Source organism: Aethalodelphis obliquidens, unplaced genomic scaffold (assembly GCF_003676395.1).
Source record: "Aethalodelphis obliquidens isolate GAN/ISIS:26980383/991018 unplaced genomic scaffold, ASM367639v1 scaffold10, whole genome shotgun sequence".
NCBI lineage: Eukaryota > Metazoa > Chordata > Mammalia > Artiodactyla > Delphinidae > Aethalodelphis > Aethalodelphis obliquidens.
The window spans coordinates 33,728,232-33,746,618 of record NW_020837954.1 but is presented as its reverse complement, the minus strand read 5'-3'; the positions used below and the strand labels follow the sequence as shown (position 1 = coordinate 33,746,618).

The window sequence follows — 18,387 nt, the reverse complement described above, 5'->3', positions numbered from 1 at the left end:
AGCCCTCAGGGAAAGAGTAGCTACCCCCAATTTCACCAAAATGGTAGCCAGTGAAGATCTGGAATTAGAGAAAAGGCATGATCTAAGTCTGAATGAAAATGTATATAATAGAACGAAACATTTCCATGCCTTGTCCTTTTAATATACTCCCTTCCTTTAGAGAGCTACCTCTTGAAACACTTCCCTACTAATAGCTTCATGAATATATAAAATAATATTGTGGTTTCAAGGATGAAGTTTGATCTTCTCTCTGTAAGATACCCTTTGAACCCCAAGAGTCTGTTGTTACCAATATTTTTAAACCTCTGATTTCTACTTTTAGCAGGATGTACTACAGGTTTTAGTAGTCGTTTGCTATGAAATACACAAAATGTAATAAAAGCTTTGAAAAGAAACGTCAAGAACAATTGTGCAAGTATCACAAAGTTCAAATTGCAAGCAAATGTGTAGTTACAACATATTAGTAGTTGAGTAGAACCAAAAAATACTATATAGGGCTTCCCTGGTGGCGCAGTGGTTGAGAGTCCGCCTGCCGATGCAGGGGACACGGGTTCATGCCCCGGTACGGGAAGATCCCACGTGCTGCGGAGTGGCTAGGCCCGTGAGCCATGGCCGCTGAGCCTGCGCGTCCGGAGCCTGTGCTCCGCAACGGGAGAGGCCCCAACAGTCAGAGGCCCGCGTACCACAAAAATAAAAAAATAAAAAAATACTGTAGATTCTTTGAAATCAGAATGGTCACATGAAACTTGAACATTCAATTTTAGGAAATGTAAATGTAAAATATGCAATTTTAAGTAGTATTAGAAATCAAAGTGAGATTTTTGTTTCAAATGAAGTGTTTTTGCTTTTTTACATTCACTCAGAAACTGTCAAAATACCTTCAACTTCAGGAGTTAAAGTGAAGTCAGATCCCAAGTAATGGCCAAATCCACCAGGCCGAATTACATTTGTTATCTTTATGGAAGGAGCTTTCACTTGGCCAAACGATCCACCATCCACAGGAGAGTTGGTAACAGGAATAAACTACATAATAAAAGAAAAGTTAAGAATGCCTTATCTCAAAAACTCAGATCAGTAGTCTTAGCCTTACCACAAGCCCCACTTGATAATCACCTTAAAATTTTTTAGGTCAGAAATTATATGCTTCCCTAAACTCAGAGTTTGTATGAGGCAAAAACTGTGAAACAGACAGATTTTTGGGCCCTTAACCCCCCTCAGAACCTTATGTTCTGTTTTTTTCAGACTGCATTGTACTCATTACAACAGTCTAGGGTGATGGCACCACCCCATTCCAAAGAGTCTTAACAAGGTAAGTGTGCCTTTACCCCTTTGTGATATCTTTTTTTTTTTTCTGAACAGGAATTTCTAAATGGTAAGAGTTGTATCTTCCACATCTTTGTGTTCCTCACATTACCTCACCAGGTGTCTTGCAGTTAATTAGTTTTTCAAGAACAAACAAGTAAATAAAATGGGGACTAAGAAAAGCATCTTATAACAATCACTTTTAATGAGTGTGCTAACTCTCTAAACGGTGTTTACATTTTATGTTAGTTGAGAATTAAGAGGCTTTTAAAAGATTTTCAGGAATCAGCAAATGGAGGAGAGAAGTATTTTAGGCTGGAGACTCTTGGTTTCCCTAGAAATTTATGCCTGCTCTGTCTTTAGTAAGACTGACCTTGTTTATACTTTAAAAAATATGAATTCTGAATATATGTTTTAATTTATTTAGAGATACAGGCTTTTGCCGTTTGTGTAAAATTACCCATTTCCCTCATATTTCAGTAAATGTAACCAAAATGCAGCTTCGTAATGAGCACTAAGGTATCAGGCCTTTTACTAAAGCTGATCCCAAATTCCCTAATTCCTTCATAGGAGTTTCTTCCCATCATTAAACTAGAATATTGTCAAATTTTCTTCTGAAACCGGAGCACCAAAATGTTCTGGTTTAAAGGTCAACTTTAGATTTCATTTATTTCCTATTTTTTTTGCTGTTAAAAAGAAAGAACAGCAGCAACTAAAACAAAGAAAAATACATTAGACTGAACTGATAAAACTTGAAAAGTATTCTGTTCTTGTGTCTTCTGAACAGCTAAATGAATAGCTCAATTTTTTTCTAGCCAGGAAAATAAAAATTATTATTGCATCTTAAAATAGATTTCTCTGAAATAAAGACTTCAAATACCCCCTTTATTTTACTAACCATATATAGATGAATTCTTTAAAACCCAATTTTTAAATAAAGTATTTACATATAGAGTAAATGGAAAGGTAATTAAATTCTTATGTACGGCACCGATTTGAATGGCAAGAATAGGTATCTAGAATCACTAAAGACGACATGGTAGTACAGAATTGGAAAAATCTTAGTTCACTATATGAGAAATAGAAAAGAATAGCCAACAAGCAAAACCTTTAGTGAAATAATCATCCATCATTGACTACAATTTGAGTTTATGTATTTTTTTTGCTATATGAAACTAATTAAAAAATATGTATGGAAATTGGGATCTTTAAAGTTGCTCTAAGTGATTTCTTTATATGGAATTTAGTGAGTATTTATGAAGTTATATGGAATTTTTAAAATGTAGCCAACATTACCTTAAAATAGAATTTATCAAATGTTACAATTTGTATAGGTCTCTCACTGGAGGCCTCACATTTATGGTATGATAGACAGAATAATGCCGCCCCCCCAAGATGTCCACATCCTAATCTCTAAAACCTGTGAATGCTTTACGTGGCAAAAAAGGACTTTACAGGCATAATTAAATTAAGGATTTTGAGATGGGGAGAATATCCTGGATTATCGAGGTGGGCCCAATACAATCACAAGGGTCCTTATAAGAGGGAGGCAGGGAGGGTCAGTGTGAGAGAAGATGTAATGATGGAAGCAGAGGTCAAAGTGATGCCATTGCTGGAAGAGGGCCATGAGCCAAGGAATGCAGATAGCCTCTAGAAGTTTGAAAGGCAAAGAACAAATTCTCTCCTAGAAGGTATGCAGCCCTGCCGATACTTGTGATTTTAGCTCTCTGTAAGACTGATTTTTTGGACTTACGACCTCCAGAATTGTAAGATAATAAATTTGTGTTGTTTCAAGACACCAAATTTGAGGTAATTTGTTACAACAGCAATAAGAGACTAAAGTTTCCTTTAGTTTTCCACTTCTGGAAGCAAGAAGTGACTTGCTCATGGAATATAAGAGAGAAAGGGAAAGGAGGCATAAATCACTGAACTAAATTTTAATTATTCTCTTTTTAAAGACTAGAGACTGTGACAATAATTAGGTAGATGACATTAGATGGTGCTGTCTCTTAGTTATACAGATTAGTAGCTAAGCTTTTTTTCACAAAGCATAGTTTTTAGAAAAACATTTGTAAATATAACCCATAAATGAACCAATTTCCTCTGCCTAATCTAGATCATCTTTTTTTTTTTTTAGATAATCTTTATTAACATTGTACAGCTCTAAGTTTCACAGGTCTCTATAGCTATTTTCACCCATAATAGAATCCCCTTGGTTAATTTTAAAAAGTCAGGGAATAATAAGAATTAGATCTATAATTCTTTTTATAATTCTTAAAAAAAATTTAAAAACATAAAAGTACATGTGCCCACACATCTTTTGATGAAGGGTCAAGGCCTTTTCTTTAAGAAAGAGTCCCTTGACTGGTATTTTATCTGATTGATAAATCCACCCTTAAGGGTTTTACCTACAATTTCCAGTTTTGGTTTCGTTAAAGTAGCAAGACTTCAACAACATGTGGAGAAAATTTGAATACAAGAAACTGTCTAGATTTAAAGAAATTTTCCCACATATTAGTCTGAATTTTTATAATTTTCTTCCTTATTTTGCAGGGTTTTTTCCTCCCAACCTAATTTGATATTATTTGTGTATGTGTAATCAATTATTTGTGATTTGTGTAATTGACCTTTTTCCAGACTTTACAGAGAATCCCATTTGGCTTTCATAGAAACATAGAAATAATAATTTAAAATTTGTACTTGTGTATCTGTTTATTTAAAATAAAAGTTACAAGTTTTTGAAAAAACACAGCCGACTCAATAAATACGTGAATCAATTGCTGAAGGCAGAAGTGAGCTTAGAGAGTAGCCTACTAGTATCAAACGTTCAATGTGCTCTGGGAACTCGTTAGTTGGTTTTACAAAGGGAGTGGAGAGTGTTGGGTAAGCCAGTGAGATAAATGAAAGCATCTACAGTAGTCTTATTGCTTTCCTCTTCAACTTAACTTTTAAAAGTAATCTTTGTTCACTGACTAACGCCCTTGCTCTCTTGCTTTCACTGACAGTAGAGGTTCATTTACACTCTCACTGCCCCACCTTAGTCCAGGTTTTCATAATCTCTCTTGGATTATTCTAAAAGCCTCTTAGCTGGTTTCTCTGCCTCCAGCTCCTTCTTCCTTAAACCTTGCAAAGGCACAGCTCTAATAGTGTTACTTCTTTGTTCAAAAACCATAGCTTTTCTGTGTTAAATTTAGTCTTTTAAGATAGTTATGAAAAATCCTGGTGGTCAATGATAGAATTTCCAAATTATATGCTTTTGTGGCTTCTCTCTCTAACCTCTTCCCTGTCATGCTCAGATACCCTACTAGGGTTCATAGGCAAAAGGCCCGATTATTCTGCCAATATACAAGAAAAGAGGCACACACCTCCCTTTTTAGATGAACTACACAGTCCAGAGAGTTTGAGGTCATTATTCCTTCCTTCCCTTTCTATCTCCTAAGTGGAGAGAGTTTTATTGTTAGTCACTGTTTATAAGAGTGATACGTTACAGTTTCTTACCTTCTAGCATTATCTGACATATGGAACAAGAGGCACAGTTTAAAATAATTTGCTTTATGTCAAAGTATGTTTTTTGAATAAGGAGCTTTCCTAGCTTCTATGTGTATATGCTCTATTCACCAGATCAAGCTGCTTTTGACAGTAATCACCAAATACATACTAAAATTATCTAGAAAAACATCATACCTCAGGTTTAAACATTACGTAAAAACTCATGACAGAATGTTCATCTACTAATAATTTATGTATTTTAAAAGAAAAAGTGTAAATAATAGAATTATTACCAAATTTTTCTTTGCTTGTGGTTCAGAGAAGTGAAATTCAGCTTTTGCCCTATCATCTGAATTCACAGGGATTCCATCTAACATCTGTAAGTTAGGCAGTCGAAATATAAGCACGTGGCGATGTAGCATTTTTCTACAAATCTGAATAAAGTTAAAAATAACAATTCATTCCTTAAAAAAACTTTTTATTTCAAAGATTAACCTTTATAGAGAAGCATAGACAGCAGAGATCACATGTAACAGCTAATTTGTAGTATTAAATGATATAAATACGAATTCCCTTATTGAAAGATTCCTCAATTCCCTGTTATGCCAAATGAAGATGAGAAGTTTTTTTTTTTTTAAAACAAGGCTACCACTTGGAGATTTAATGTCTTTTTAGAGTATATGGTATTGTTCATTAACTACAGGCGATCCCAACTCATGAATAGGATTATATTATAAAAGTTCACTTATAAGTAATTAGTTTGAAACTTGTATGATAATTTCCCATAGACACTATGCAGTTTAATTCAATACACATCTATTGAACTATATGATCCATCACTTCATAGTATTAACCTACTGTAAAAATACTTGCATAAGTACATAAGAAAGTGTGTAGAAAGTGTTAACATAGTAGGCTTGAGGCTGTTATCTTTAGAAGGATCTGTTTGCAAGGAGCTCTTGACAAGAGTTTGGTACTTGGATTTTGGAAGCTCTCCCACCATTCCTTAACTGATAAGGGTAGTTCACTATGCCTAGACTGCTTATACAAACAATAGGATTCATGTTCAACCTGCTCTCCTTCTGGGAGTCTGGAATTTTGGTATGTGATTGGCCCAGGGTACCTACATGACCAGCTTCCAAAAAAACTCTTGAATGCTATTAAGTCTAATGGGATTTCCTGGGCAGAAATATAACACATTTGTTGCTACATTTTTGTTGGTGTGTGAAGAGTGCACACTGTGATCCCCTCATGTGAGGGAAAGAGCATAAGGAAGCCTGCACATGGATTCCTCCAGACTCTGCCCGTGTGTTTTTCCTTCATCACTTGGCTGTGTATCCTCATTACGTCACAGTAATAAATCTTAGCCATGAGTATAGCTATATGCTAAGTCCCTTGACTTTTAGCAAATCTCTGAATATAGGGATGATCTGGGGTACTGACAACACAGAAGAAGTATGCAGCACTGTTTGTGATAACAAAAGAAAGAAAGATTATCATCAGAGGGGAATAAACTATTTTTTTAAAATGTAGTAGATACATATACATTAATGGAGAGAGATCTCTAAGCCGTAAATTGAGTTAAAAAAAATGAGCACATTCAAGGCCACAAAGCCAGTTTCATAAAACCAAAGAATGTATAGACTGTCTCTTCTGATTAAAATGTAATAACACTAGAAATAAATAATGAGATAGCTAAAAATACCTAATAGGTTTGAAATTAACACACATAATCCTCAATAATTCACAGATTAAAGAAGAAATCTTTTGTAAAGTAGATTCTAAGATTTTTTTTTTTGAGTGGACCATTTTTTTAAAAGTCTATTGAATTTGTTATAATATTGCTTCTGTTTCATGTTTTGGTTTTGTGGCTGCAAGGCATGTGGGATCCTAGCTCCCTGACCAGGGATCAAATCCACACCCGCTGCATTGGAGGGCAAAATCTTAACCACTGGACCACCAGGGAAGTCCCTGTAAAGTAGATTCTAAGAAATAGCAGGAAAAACATAACATATCAAAACTTTTAGGCTATTGCTAAAGCAGTATTTTGTAACCTAAAATTTATTCATTTAGAAGAAATATTAAAAATTAATGAGCTAGGCATTCTACTCCAGAATATTTTAAAAAAGTAAATTCCAAGAAACTAAAGGTAAAGGGTAGAAATTAATGAACAAAAAAGAAAAATTACACTTGATAAAACCAAAATATGGTTATTTGAAGAGATTAATATGATAGACAAACCTTTAGTAAGACTCATCAAGAATAAAAGAGAAAAAGCAAAAAAATACCAACAAATTTAGATATAAAAAAGGTGACAAAACACAGATATAGTAGAGATTTTTAAAATTCATGAAAGTATTATGATGGAAGTGCTTTTAAAATTTAGATAAAAGGACAATTTTATTGAAAAATATAAGTTCTCAATATTGACTTTTGAATAAATAGAAATTGCTTCTTGCCTTTTTGTTAAGAACAAGTGTAGTATCTGTTCTTATCAGTTTAATAGAAAATGGCTAGATAATATATATCAATTAAAGGGTTTGAATAAGTAGTTTAAAATCTAACTTCAAAAAATATTAAGTTCACATGGTTTTAGAGACAGGATCTAATTATCCTTCAAGGAACACACGAGTCTTCTTTTATATAAATTAATTCATAGACTAGAAAAAGAGGGAGAACTCCCCAATTAATTTTATGAGGCAAGAACAGCCTTGATGAACTTGAAAAGAATAGTATAATAAAGTAAAATTACAGAATAATTTTACTTATTTCCATAGAGATATGCTACATGAAATTTTAGCAAATTGAATCCAATAAAGTATAAAAGATGACCAAGTAGTATTCATCCCAGGAGTTTAAGGATGGTTTAGCACCAGAATCTATTAATATAATTTGCATATTAACAGATTAAAGAGAAATACTATATTTCCAATTAGTTAAAATCCAGTGACCATTCCTGATAAAAACAAGTAGTAAACTGGAATTAGAAAGGAACTGCCTTAAAATGTTGAAGGTTATCTACCCATAACCTACAGCAAACATATTTAATAGTGACAATTTAGAAGCATTCTTTTGAGGTCAGTAACTATCAGTGTGTCTATTCAGCACTGTACTAGAAGTCCTAGTCAGCACACTGACAGAAGTAAAGGAAATAAAACCATAAGGACTGGAAAGAAAGAGTCATTATTTGTAGATACTATGATTGTCTACAGAGAAAATCCAACAAAATTTACAATCCATTAGAATTTAAAAGAGAGTTCAGCAAGCTTCCTGGATAAAGAGTAATATGCAAAAATCAGAATTTCTATACTTTAGCAACAAACAACTAGAAAAATATAAAAAGATATTGTTTAAAACAGCTATTAAAACAACAGAATAGGGCTTCCTTGGTGGCACAATGGTTGAGAATCCGCCTGCCGATGCAGGGGACACGGGTTTGTGCCCCGGTCCAGGAAGATCCCACATGCTGTGAGGCGGCTAGGCCCATAAGCCATGGCTGCTGAGCCTGTGCGTCCAGAGCCTGTACTCCGCAATGGGAGAGGCCACAACAGTGAGAGGCCCGCGTACCGCAAAAACAAAACAAAACAAAACAAAAAACAACAGAATAAATCTAACCAAAGATGATTAAAACCTTTAGGAGAAAATCACAGACCTTTATTGAAGGACATAAAATAAACACAGGGATATTTGTGTTTGTGAAAGAGAAGGCTCAATGCTATAAATATTACGGGAGACTGCTTATTGTATTTCTTTCTTGGTGGAAATAGCTCTATGATGTGGCACTACTGGCTCTCTCAGTCCCTTCACTCCTTCTCTCGGGGAAGGAGAGCGACTTAACTGATAAATCTGGGAAGATTTTTTTTAAAATAAATTTATTTATTTATGTTGTTGTGGGGTTTTTTTGTTTTGTTTTGTTTTGTTTTTTTGCGGTACGCGGGCCTCTCCCTGTGTGGCCTCTCCCGTTGCAGAGCACAGGCTCCGGACGCGCAGGCTCAGCGGCCATGGCTCACGGGCATGCCGCTCCGCGGCATGTGGGATCTTCCCAGACCGGGGCACGAACCCGTGTCCCCTGCATCGGCAGGCGGACTCTCAACCACTGCGCCACCAGGGAAGCCCTATTTATTTTATTTATTTTTGGCTGCATTGGGTCTTTGCTGCTGCGCACGGGCTTTCTCTAGTTGCGGCGAGCAGGGGCTACTCTTCGTTGCAGTGCGCGGGCTTCTCATTGCAGTGGCTTCTCTTGTTGTGGAGCACAGGCTCTAGGTGCGTGGGCTTCAGTAGTTGTGGTACATGGGCTTAGTTGCTCTGCGGCATGTGGGATCTTCCTGGACCAGGGCTCGAACACGTGTGCCCTGCATTGGCAGGTAGATTCTTAACCACTACGCCACCAGGGAAGTCCCAATCTGGGAAGATTAAACTGGGTATGTTTAGCTCCTGTCTTTCCTCTTGAGAAGGAGCTTATTGCTGGGAGAATGCCTTCTGCTCCTCCAGGAGAAGCTCTCCTCCTATGTGGAAAGGCCTCAGTGAAGTATTTCCTGCTACTGGGTCATCATGACTTACTTTTGGCATCTGTTAGCAGGCCCATTTGGCTTTCTCACTAAGCTAAGCAAAATATTCTCAGCTATCTGCCACTGTCATATTTCTCAATTCGTTCAAATGTTAGGTGAGTAAGGATGCTACTTATTTGATCCCTTCAAAGACTCCGACGGGAAAGGTGGCAAATTTTTCCCAAAATTAATATATAAATTCAGTGCAATTCCAATTAAAATATCAACAAGATTCTCATATAACTTGAGAAGCTGTTTACTGAAACTCATAGGAAGTGTAAAGGGCCAGGGATAGCCAAGACAGTGAAGGAAAAAAAAAGAGAAGGTGGAAGACAAGGAAAATTAGAGGTGCTTACTCTACTGGACATCAAGACTTAATGTAAAACTTTAGTGATTAACACAGTGTAATGTTATAGGGATTGACAAATAGGCCAATGAATACAAAGTAGAACCAAGAAGTAGACCCTCTTGTATATGACAATGACAGTTTATATTGTAATCAGTTGGAAGAAGACGCTAGTCAATAAATTGTGCTTGGATAACTGTTTACGCATATGGAAACAGATAAAATTAAATCTTTTCTCACATTATATAAAAATAAGTTATATACAACTATAAATTATATTTAAAATAAATTAACTAATAAATTAGAAAAATAACACACTCACTGGATTGCCATAAACTGTAAGTTCTCTGAGGGAAGAGATACCATCAAGTTTTTCCAGTTCTGCCATATCCTATTAAAAAATTAAGCAGTAAGTTATTATTTGGTTAGACCCAACATCTTTAAATATATGCTGATTTGAAGTAATTATATGTAAGTGTTGGATTGCAACGAGTTCATGATTGAATCTTCTGAAGTGAGCTTGATTGACAATATTCTGTATTGTTGATTAAAGACAGATTTGTGTACTATTGATTCCAAATACATGACTGGGTAAAGATGACAAGCTAACATGGGAAACAGGCCATACAGCAGTGCTTACTAGGAAAGACCATATTTTTTTCAGAAGACTTATGATCTATTCTAAAACTCAGATTATATTTGGTTAATTCCCAAGAGGATTGACCTAGATGTGTAGAAAAGGAGGTGAATCTAGTCTAAACAATTTCAAAGGTGCATATCAAACACAACCTTAACCATGAAGGAGCATGTCATATTGAATGGACTTAATACTGATATATTTGATGGTAATGTATATAGTTGAAAAACTATTTCTCTAGTTGAATGACTTGCCTTTGCTACTGGATGGGATTATTTATTATTATCTATTTAACATTGGTGAAAGTTTGCAAATACATTTTAGTTTCTGCAAAGTTATTTCTAAAATGCTATTGCTGACAAAATTTAGGCAACAAGATCAGCTTCATGTTGTTGCTAGTTCATAGTAATAAAACAAAGTTATTGATATGCTCCTCTTCTTATTTGGGATGACTAGTGGGTTTAGCCAATTCATCTAGTAACTATAAAAATATTTAGACCTATTTTAGATGACTTGGAAGTGGAATTTGAGAAGCCACAGGAATGCCCCAGACCCTGTGTATCCTTGAAATTATTAGTAAGGCTTGATACTGGGTAAGGTCTCAGATTCAAGTAAGTCTGATTTGACATATTCTTTGTGTTAGCTCAGTTGCTATCACTGGAAAGAGTTCCTATAGGATAGCAATTATCCTAATTTAGATTTCTTCTGGATAAAGCTTTGGAAGAACCATTGCCAGTTTTGGCAGGCTTTTTCTCAGATGAATGTTGTTTGACCCTTGATGTGTGAGTTGTATGTAATTTTCTCTGTATATGTATTTACTAGTTGCTGTGTAGAAAGGGGCACTGATCATGATTTCCTTGTAGCCTTGAACAGGCTTTTATATCACTCCAGAAAAGGCTTCCTGAACTCCAGCAAGAAGAGCCACTAACAAGTATTGATCGTGTATCTACTATGTACCAGATGCTTTGCTATATACTAATACAAATGTGGGCAAGAAAGACATGGTCCCTGCCCTTGCAGGGCAGTATACAGTTCAGTTTGTCTTCAAGATTGTCTTAGAGGTATGGGCAGAAATATCAAAATTGGTAAAAGGAGGGCTAACCGATCATCAGCAAAACACTGAGAGAAATGTTAGGAGAAATACCTTCAACCCTCTTATCTGCATACTATCTCAGAAGAGAGTTTGGGCAGGCTCAGTTGGGGCAGTGGCCTAATGGAAACAGGCTGAATTATGAGCAGGTGAAACAAATGCAGGATGCTAGCTTAGGAAGCCTTGAGTGGGGAAAGATGGATTATTAAAGCCAAGTCGAAGTCCATTATCAGGAGTTGATTCAAATGTCAGGTAGAACAAGTACATATGTTAAGTTTAAAGGGGCAGAGGGAGTCTAGGATTGAGATGCACAAATAGCTTGGACTAAGAGAAGTCAGGAACAAAAAATATCTCTTAGAGGATCTGCAGGTAGATGCATGTGGGTTGGTTGGGTTTATAAGTCTAGCAGCAAGGTGAGCATTTCTGCATCCCAGAGTATTTACATGTCATATAAATGATAAATAACACACTAGCAAAATTTTCATTGGTGTGCTTGGAAGCTTTATATTCAAAGGAGTTAAGTCTTTTAAATCTCATAAATAATGTTACCTGGATTTTATTATATCCTAGGAAGAGTTTCTCTAGTTTTACCAAAGGTTGTAATTTGCTCAGCTCTCGTAGTCTGTTTTCCTCTAGGTGAAGCGCCAACAGAGAGCTTGGTTTGGCAAAGGCACTATCATTAAAGGCTCTGATGCGGTTATGGTCCACTACCAATTGCTGAAGGAATTCTAAGTTGTCAAGCCCTTCAACTTGACTGATTTCATTCCCTGAAAAAGATAACTCATGATATGTCAAGTGAGCCCAAACTGAATAAAAGTTATCTATCTTCATTTAAATATTTTTTTATCAAATGATTCTTTAAGAAGTGAAGTATTAAAATGAACATATTTCCAAGGAGAAACAGAAATGTAATTTATAGGAAGGTAGCATCATCATCAAATAATATTTGGCAAAATTTTTCCTTTAAGATATGATGCACAAAATGTACTGAATTGACCGAATCTGTCTGTTCAACAGTTAAGTGCTAAAATAGTTGATACTGATAAAAGTAGATGTATAAAAGTGCTGCAGAAGATATGCTTCCTAGCTCATACAGCTCAATAACAAAAAAACAACCCAATCAAAAAATGGGCAGAGGACCTAAATAGACATATCTCCAAAGAAGACATACAGATGGCTGAAGCATATGAAAAGATGCTCAACATTGCTAATTATTAGAGAAATGCAAATCAAAACTACAATGAGGTACCACCTCACACTGGTCAGAATGGCCGTCATTAAAAAGTCTATAGACACTTAGGTTGCTTCCATGTCCTGGCTATTGTAAATAGTGCTGCAATGAACATTGTGGTACATGACACTTTTTGAGTTATGGTTTTCTCAGGGTATATGCCCAGTAGTGGGATTGCTGGGTCATATGGCAGTTCTATTTTTAGTTTTTCAAGGAACCTCCATACTGTTCTCCATAGTGGCTGTATCAATTTACATTCCCGTCAGATGAATGGATAAAGAAGATGTGGCACCTATGTACAATGGAATATTACTCAGCCATAAAAAGAAACGAAACTGAGTTATTTGTAGTGTGGTGGATGGACCTAGAATCTGTCATACAGAGTGAAGTAAGTCAGAAAGAGAAAAACAAATACCGTATGCTCACACATATATATGGAATCTAAATTTTTAAAAAATGGTTCTGAAGAACCTAGGGGCAGGACAGGAATAAAGACGCAGACGTAGAGAGTGGACTTAATGACTTGGGGAGGGGGAAGGGTAAGCTGGGATGAAGTGAGAGAGTGGCATGGACATATATACACTACCAAATGTAAAATAGATAGCTAGTGGGAAGCAGCCGCATAGCACAGGGAGATCAGCTTGGTGCTTTGTGACCACCTAGAGGGGTGGGATAGGGAGGGTGGGAGGGAGACGCAAGAGGGAGGAGATATGGGGATATATGTATACGTATAGCTGATTCACTTTGTTATACAGCAGCAACTAACACAACAATGTAAAGCAATTATACTCCAATAAAGATGTTAAAAAAAAGTCTATAAATAATAGATGCTGGAGAGGTTGTGAGAAAAGGGAACCCTCCTATACTGTTGGTGAGAATGTAAATTGGTGCAGCCACTATGCAAAACAATATGGAGGTGCCTGAAAAAACTAAAAATAGAGTTGCCATATGATCCAGCAATTCAAAAAGATACATGCACCCCAATGTTCATTGCAGCACTATTTACAATATCCAAGACATGGAAGCAACCTAAATGTCCATCAACAGATAAATGGATAAAGAAGATATGGTACATAGATACAATGGAATGTTACTCAGCCATAAAAAAGAATGAGATAATGCCATTTGCAGTTACACGTATGGACCTAGAGATTATCATACTAACCGAATTAAGTCAGAAAGAGAAAGACAAATACCATATGATATCACTTAAATGTGGAATCTAAAATATGACACAAATGAACCCATCCACAAAAACAGACTTACAGACAGAGAACAGACTTGTGGTTGCCAAGAGGGAGAGGTGGTGGGGGAAATATGTACTGGAGTTTGGGACTAGCAGATGCAAACTATTATATATAGAATGGATAAACAACAAGAGCCTACTGTGTAGCACAGGGAACTATATTCAATATCCTATAATAAGTCATAATGGAAAAGAATATGAAAAAGACTATATATATGTATAACTGAATCACTTTGATGTACACCAGAAACTAACACAGCATTGTAAATCAACTATAATTTAATTTTAAAAACAAACAAAAACAACTTAAAAAGAAAGACCAAAATGCACCAGGAAGTAGTTAGAAAAGCAAAAAAAAAAAGATACACTTCCTGAGTATACTGGGTTATTCTAATTATTATTCTAATAGGTATTCAAATAGGTATATCTAATTATTAAAATAAACTAATTTGTTGTAATGTTAGGTTGGAAGAATATACCTTAATTATGCTGTTATTTCTTTCTCAACATATTTTTGCACTGCAACTACATTAAAAAATTAAGAATTTATTACGTTAAGACCTCAATCCTTTCATTATAACCTATGATTTCTCTCAGCTGTAGCAATCAATAGTTTTATAAGTATGAATGATAACTTATATAAGAAGAGAACCTTTGAGTTGACCAAATGCTTTTATGTGTGTTTTCTATTCGATTCTTAAAATAGCACAGGGAAAATTTTATCCTTTTTTTTTTTTTTTTTTTTGCTGTATTCGGGCCTCTCACTGTTGTGGCCTCTCCCGTTGCGGAGCACAGGCTCCGGACGCGCAGGCTCAGCGGCCATGGCTCACGGGCCCAGCTGCTCCGCGGCATGTGGGATCTTCCCAGACCGGGGTACGAACCCGTGTCCCCTGCATTGGCAGGGGGACTCTCAACCACTGCACCACCAGGGAAGCCTATCCTTTTTTAATGATCAGAAAACTGAGGGTCAGAGAAACTGTCTTGCTCAATGACATAAAAGTGGCAACACCAGGCCTACCCTAGACCTTTTACAATGCTGCTTCTGTGCCATTCTATCTTTCATCCACTATTTATCCTCTTTGTTACTGGACTGAATTGTGTCCCCCCCAATTAATATGTGGAAGTCTTAACCCCTAGCCCCTCAGAACATGGCTATATTTCGGTCTTTAAAGAGGTAACTAATGTTAAATGAGGTCATTGGGTGATCACTAATCCAATATCACTGGTGTCCTTGTGTGAAGAGGAGATTAGGACACAGAGGGAAGACCATGTGAAGATACAGAATACAATTATAAGCCAAGAAGAGAGGCCCTCAGAAGTGACCAACACTGCTGATATCTTGATCTTGGACTTCTGGCCTCCAGAACTGTGAGGAAATAAATTTTTGTTTAAGCCACCCAGGCTGTGGTACTTTGTTATGGCAGTCCTAGCAAACTAATATATTACTGAACATGTGATCCCACTTTCTTGGAATTCTTCTCTTTGTAATTTAACATATTTAGTCGAACTTAAGATGCCAACGATTGTTAAGATAGGTCAATATTTTATGTATACTAAGGAAAAAAAACATGGCTAGGTAAACTATGTTATGCCATCAATTAAGATACAACCTGATTTCAAGACATGTTAAAATATAAAAAGTGGGTGTCTCATAATTGATGAAATATGAGAAAGTTACCTTATTTTGTTTTATTCCTTAGAGAAACTGATAACATCATAACCTTCAATAAAATTGCTAACGGAATTAAATCACAGACTTTGAAACATTACCACTGCCTTACTTAAGAATGAAAAAAAGACTATTCAAGTCAGACTGAGAAAAATGACTCAGTTGTGTTAATATATTACTTTCATGAAATAATGTATTTGGACGGTCACTTTTAATAAAGTCCAGTGGTATAAAAATCACATGACATAGCTTTAAGTGCTGAATAATGTCTACAGTAGCATATTTTTGGCTATTTTTCATTTTAGAATGCTCACTAAACATATTTAAGAAAGAAAACTCCAAAACAAGTGCTAAATGTGATTTCAGGGATCTTATATTTAACTAGCAGAATTTGCCATTGTTAGAAAACTCCCACTTATTTATTTACTTCTAAATTAAAAAAATTTTTTTTACTTAAGAGATATTATTTATTTCCCTTCTTAACAGTTCATTTTTCTTTAATATCTTTATTGGAGTATAAGTTGCTGCTGTACAACAAAGTGAATCAGATATATGTATACATATATCCCCATATCCCCTCCCTCTTGCACCTCCCTCCCACCCTCCTTATCCCACCCCTCTACGTGGTCACAAAGCACCAAGCTGATCACCCTGTGCGATGCAGCTGCTTCCCACTAGCTAGTTATTTTACATTTGGTAGTGTATATATGTCAGTGCTACTCTCTCACTTCGTCCCAGCTTACCCTTCCCCCTCCCCACGTCCTCAAGTCCATTCTCTACATCTGCGTCATATACATCTTTATTCCTGTCCTGCCCGTAGGTTCATCAGACCATTTTTTCTTTTCTTTTTTCAGATTCCATATTTATGTGTTAGCATACGGTATTTGCTTTTCTTTTTCTGACTTACTATGTATGACAGAGTCTAGGTCCATCCACCTCACTACAAATAGCTCAATTTTGTTTCTTTTTATGGCTGAGTAATATTCCATTGTATATATGTGCCACGTCTTCTTTATCCATTCATCTGTTGATGGATACTTAGGTTACTTCCATGTTCTGGCTATTGTAAATGTGTTGCAATGAACATTCTGGTACATGACTCTTTCTGAATTATGGTTTTCTAGGGTATATACCCATAGTGGGATTGCTGGGTCATATGGTAGTTCTATTTTTAGTTTTTTAAGGAACCTCCATACTGTTCTCCATAGTGGCTGTATCAATTTACATTCCCACCAACAGTGCAAGAGGGTTCCCTTTTCTCCACACCCTCTCCAGCATTTATTGTTTGTAGATTTTTTGATGATGTCCATTCTGACCATGTGAGGTGATACCTCACTGTAGTTTTGATTTGCATTTCTCTAATGATTAGTGATGGTGAGCATCCTTTCATGTGTTTGTTGGCAATCTGTATATCTTCTTTGGAGAAACGTCTGTTTAGATCTTCTGCCCATTTTTGGATTGGGGTGTTTGTTCTTTTGATATTGAGCTGCATGAGCTGTTTATATATTTTGGAGATTAATCCTTTGTCCATTGATTCGTTTGCAAATATTTTCTCCTATTCTGAGGGTTGTCTTTTCATCTTGTTTATGGTTTCCTTTGCTGTGCAAAAGCTTTGAAGTTTCATTAGGTCCCATTTGTTTATTTTTGTTTTTATTTCAAAATAAAAAGGGTGGGTCAAAAAGGATCTTGCTGTGGTTTACATCAAAGAGTGTTCTTCCTATGTTTTCCTCTAAGAGTTTTATAGTGTCTAGCCTTACATTTAGGTCTCTAATCCATTTTGATTTTATTTTTGTGTATGGTGTTAGGAAGTGTTCTAATTTCATTCTTTTACTTATAGCTGTCCAGTTTTCCCAGCACCACTTATTGAACAGGCTGTTTTTTCTCCATTCTTTATTCTTGCCTCCTTTTTCAAAGATAAGGTGACCATATGTGCATGGGTTTATCTCTGGGCTTTCTATCCTGTTCCATTGATCTATATTTCTGTTTTTGTGCCAGTACCATACTGTCTTTATTACTGTAGCTTTGTAGTATAGGCTGAAGTCAGGGAGCCTGATTCCTCCAGCTCTATTTTTCTTTTTCAAGATTGCTTTGGCTATTTGGGGTCTTTCCACACAAATTGTGAAATTTTTTGTTCTAGTACTGTGAAAAATGCCCTTGGTAGTTTGACAGGGATTGCAATGAATCTGTAAATAGCTTTGGGTAGTATAGTCATTTTCACAATGTTGATTCTTCCAATTCAAAACATGGTATATCTCTCCACCTGTTGGTATCATCTTTAATACCTTTCATCAGTCTTATACTTTTCTGCATACAGGTCTTTTGTCTCCTTAGGTAGGTTTATTCCTAGGCATTTTATTCTTTTTGTTGCAGTGGTAAATGGGAGTGTTTCCTTAATTTCTCTTTCATATTTTTCAACATTAGTGTATAGGAATGCAAGAGATTGCTGTGCATTAATTTTGTATCCTGCTACTTAACCAGATTCACTGATTAGCTTTACTAGTTTTCTGGTAGCATCTTTAGGATTCTCTCTGTAAAGTATCATGTCATCTGCAAACAGTGACAGCTTTACTTCTTCTTCACTGATTTGGATTCCTTTTATTTCTTTTTATTCTCTGATTGCTGTAGCTAAAACTTCCAAAACTATGTTGAATAATAGTGGTGAGAGTGGGATCCTTGTCTTGTTCCTGATTTTAGAGGAAATGGTTTCAGTTTTTCACCATTGATGATGATGTTGGCTGTGGGTTTATCATATATGGCCTTTATTATGTTGAGGTAAGTTCCCTCTATGCCTGCTTTCTGGAGAGTTTTTATCATAAATGGGTGTTGAATT

General features: G+C 35.9%; 1 protein-coding gene, 1 long non-coding RNA gene and 1 pseudogene across 2 annotated transcripts in view; 2 read left to right on the top strand and 1 right to left on the bottom strand.

Moving 5' to 3' along the window:
- The window catches only part of LOC113622822 (uncharacterized), a 140,476-nt gene that overhangs the window by 33,226 nt on the left and 88,863 nt on the right, over positions 1–18,387 (top strand). The gene's annotated exons all lie outside the window — the stretch shown is intronic.
- LRRC9 (leucine rich repeat containing 9) overlaps positions 1–18,387 on the bottom strand; it is a 101,364-nt gene that overhangs the window by 2,127 nt on the left and 80,850 nt on the right. Inside the window, exons 27-30 of the mRNA XM_027111400.1 lie at positions 11,961–12,178; positions 10,007–10,075; positions 5,085–5,225; positions 879–1,023 (exon numbers count right to left, since the gene is read on the bottom strand). Of these exons, the coding sequence (XP_026967201.1) occupies positions 879–1,023; positions 5,085–5,225; positions 10,007–10,075; positions 11,961–12,178 (573 nt within the window). The remainder of the gene's footprint in view (positions 1–878; positions 1,024–5,084; positions 5,226–10,006; positions 10,076–11,960; positions 12,179–18,387) is intronic.
- Positions 7,239–7,341, top strand: LOC113623054 (uncharacterized; annotated as a pseudogene).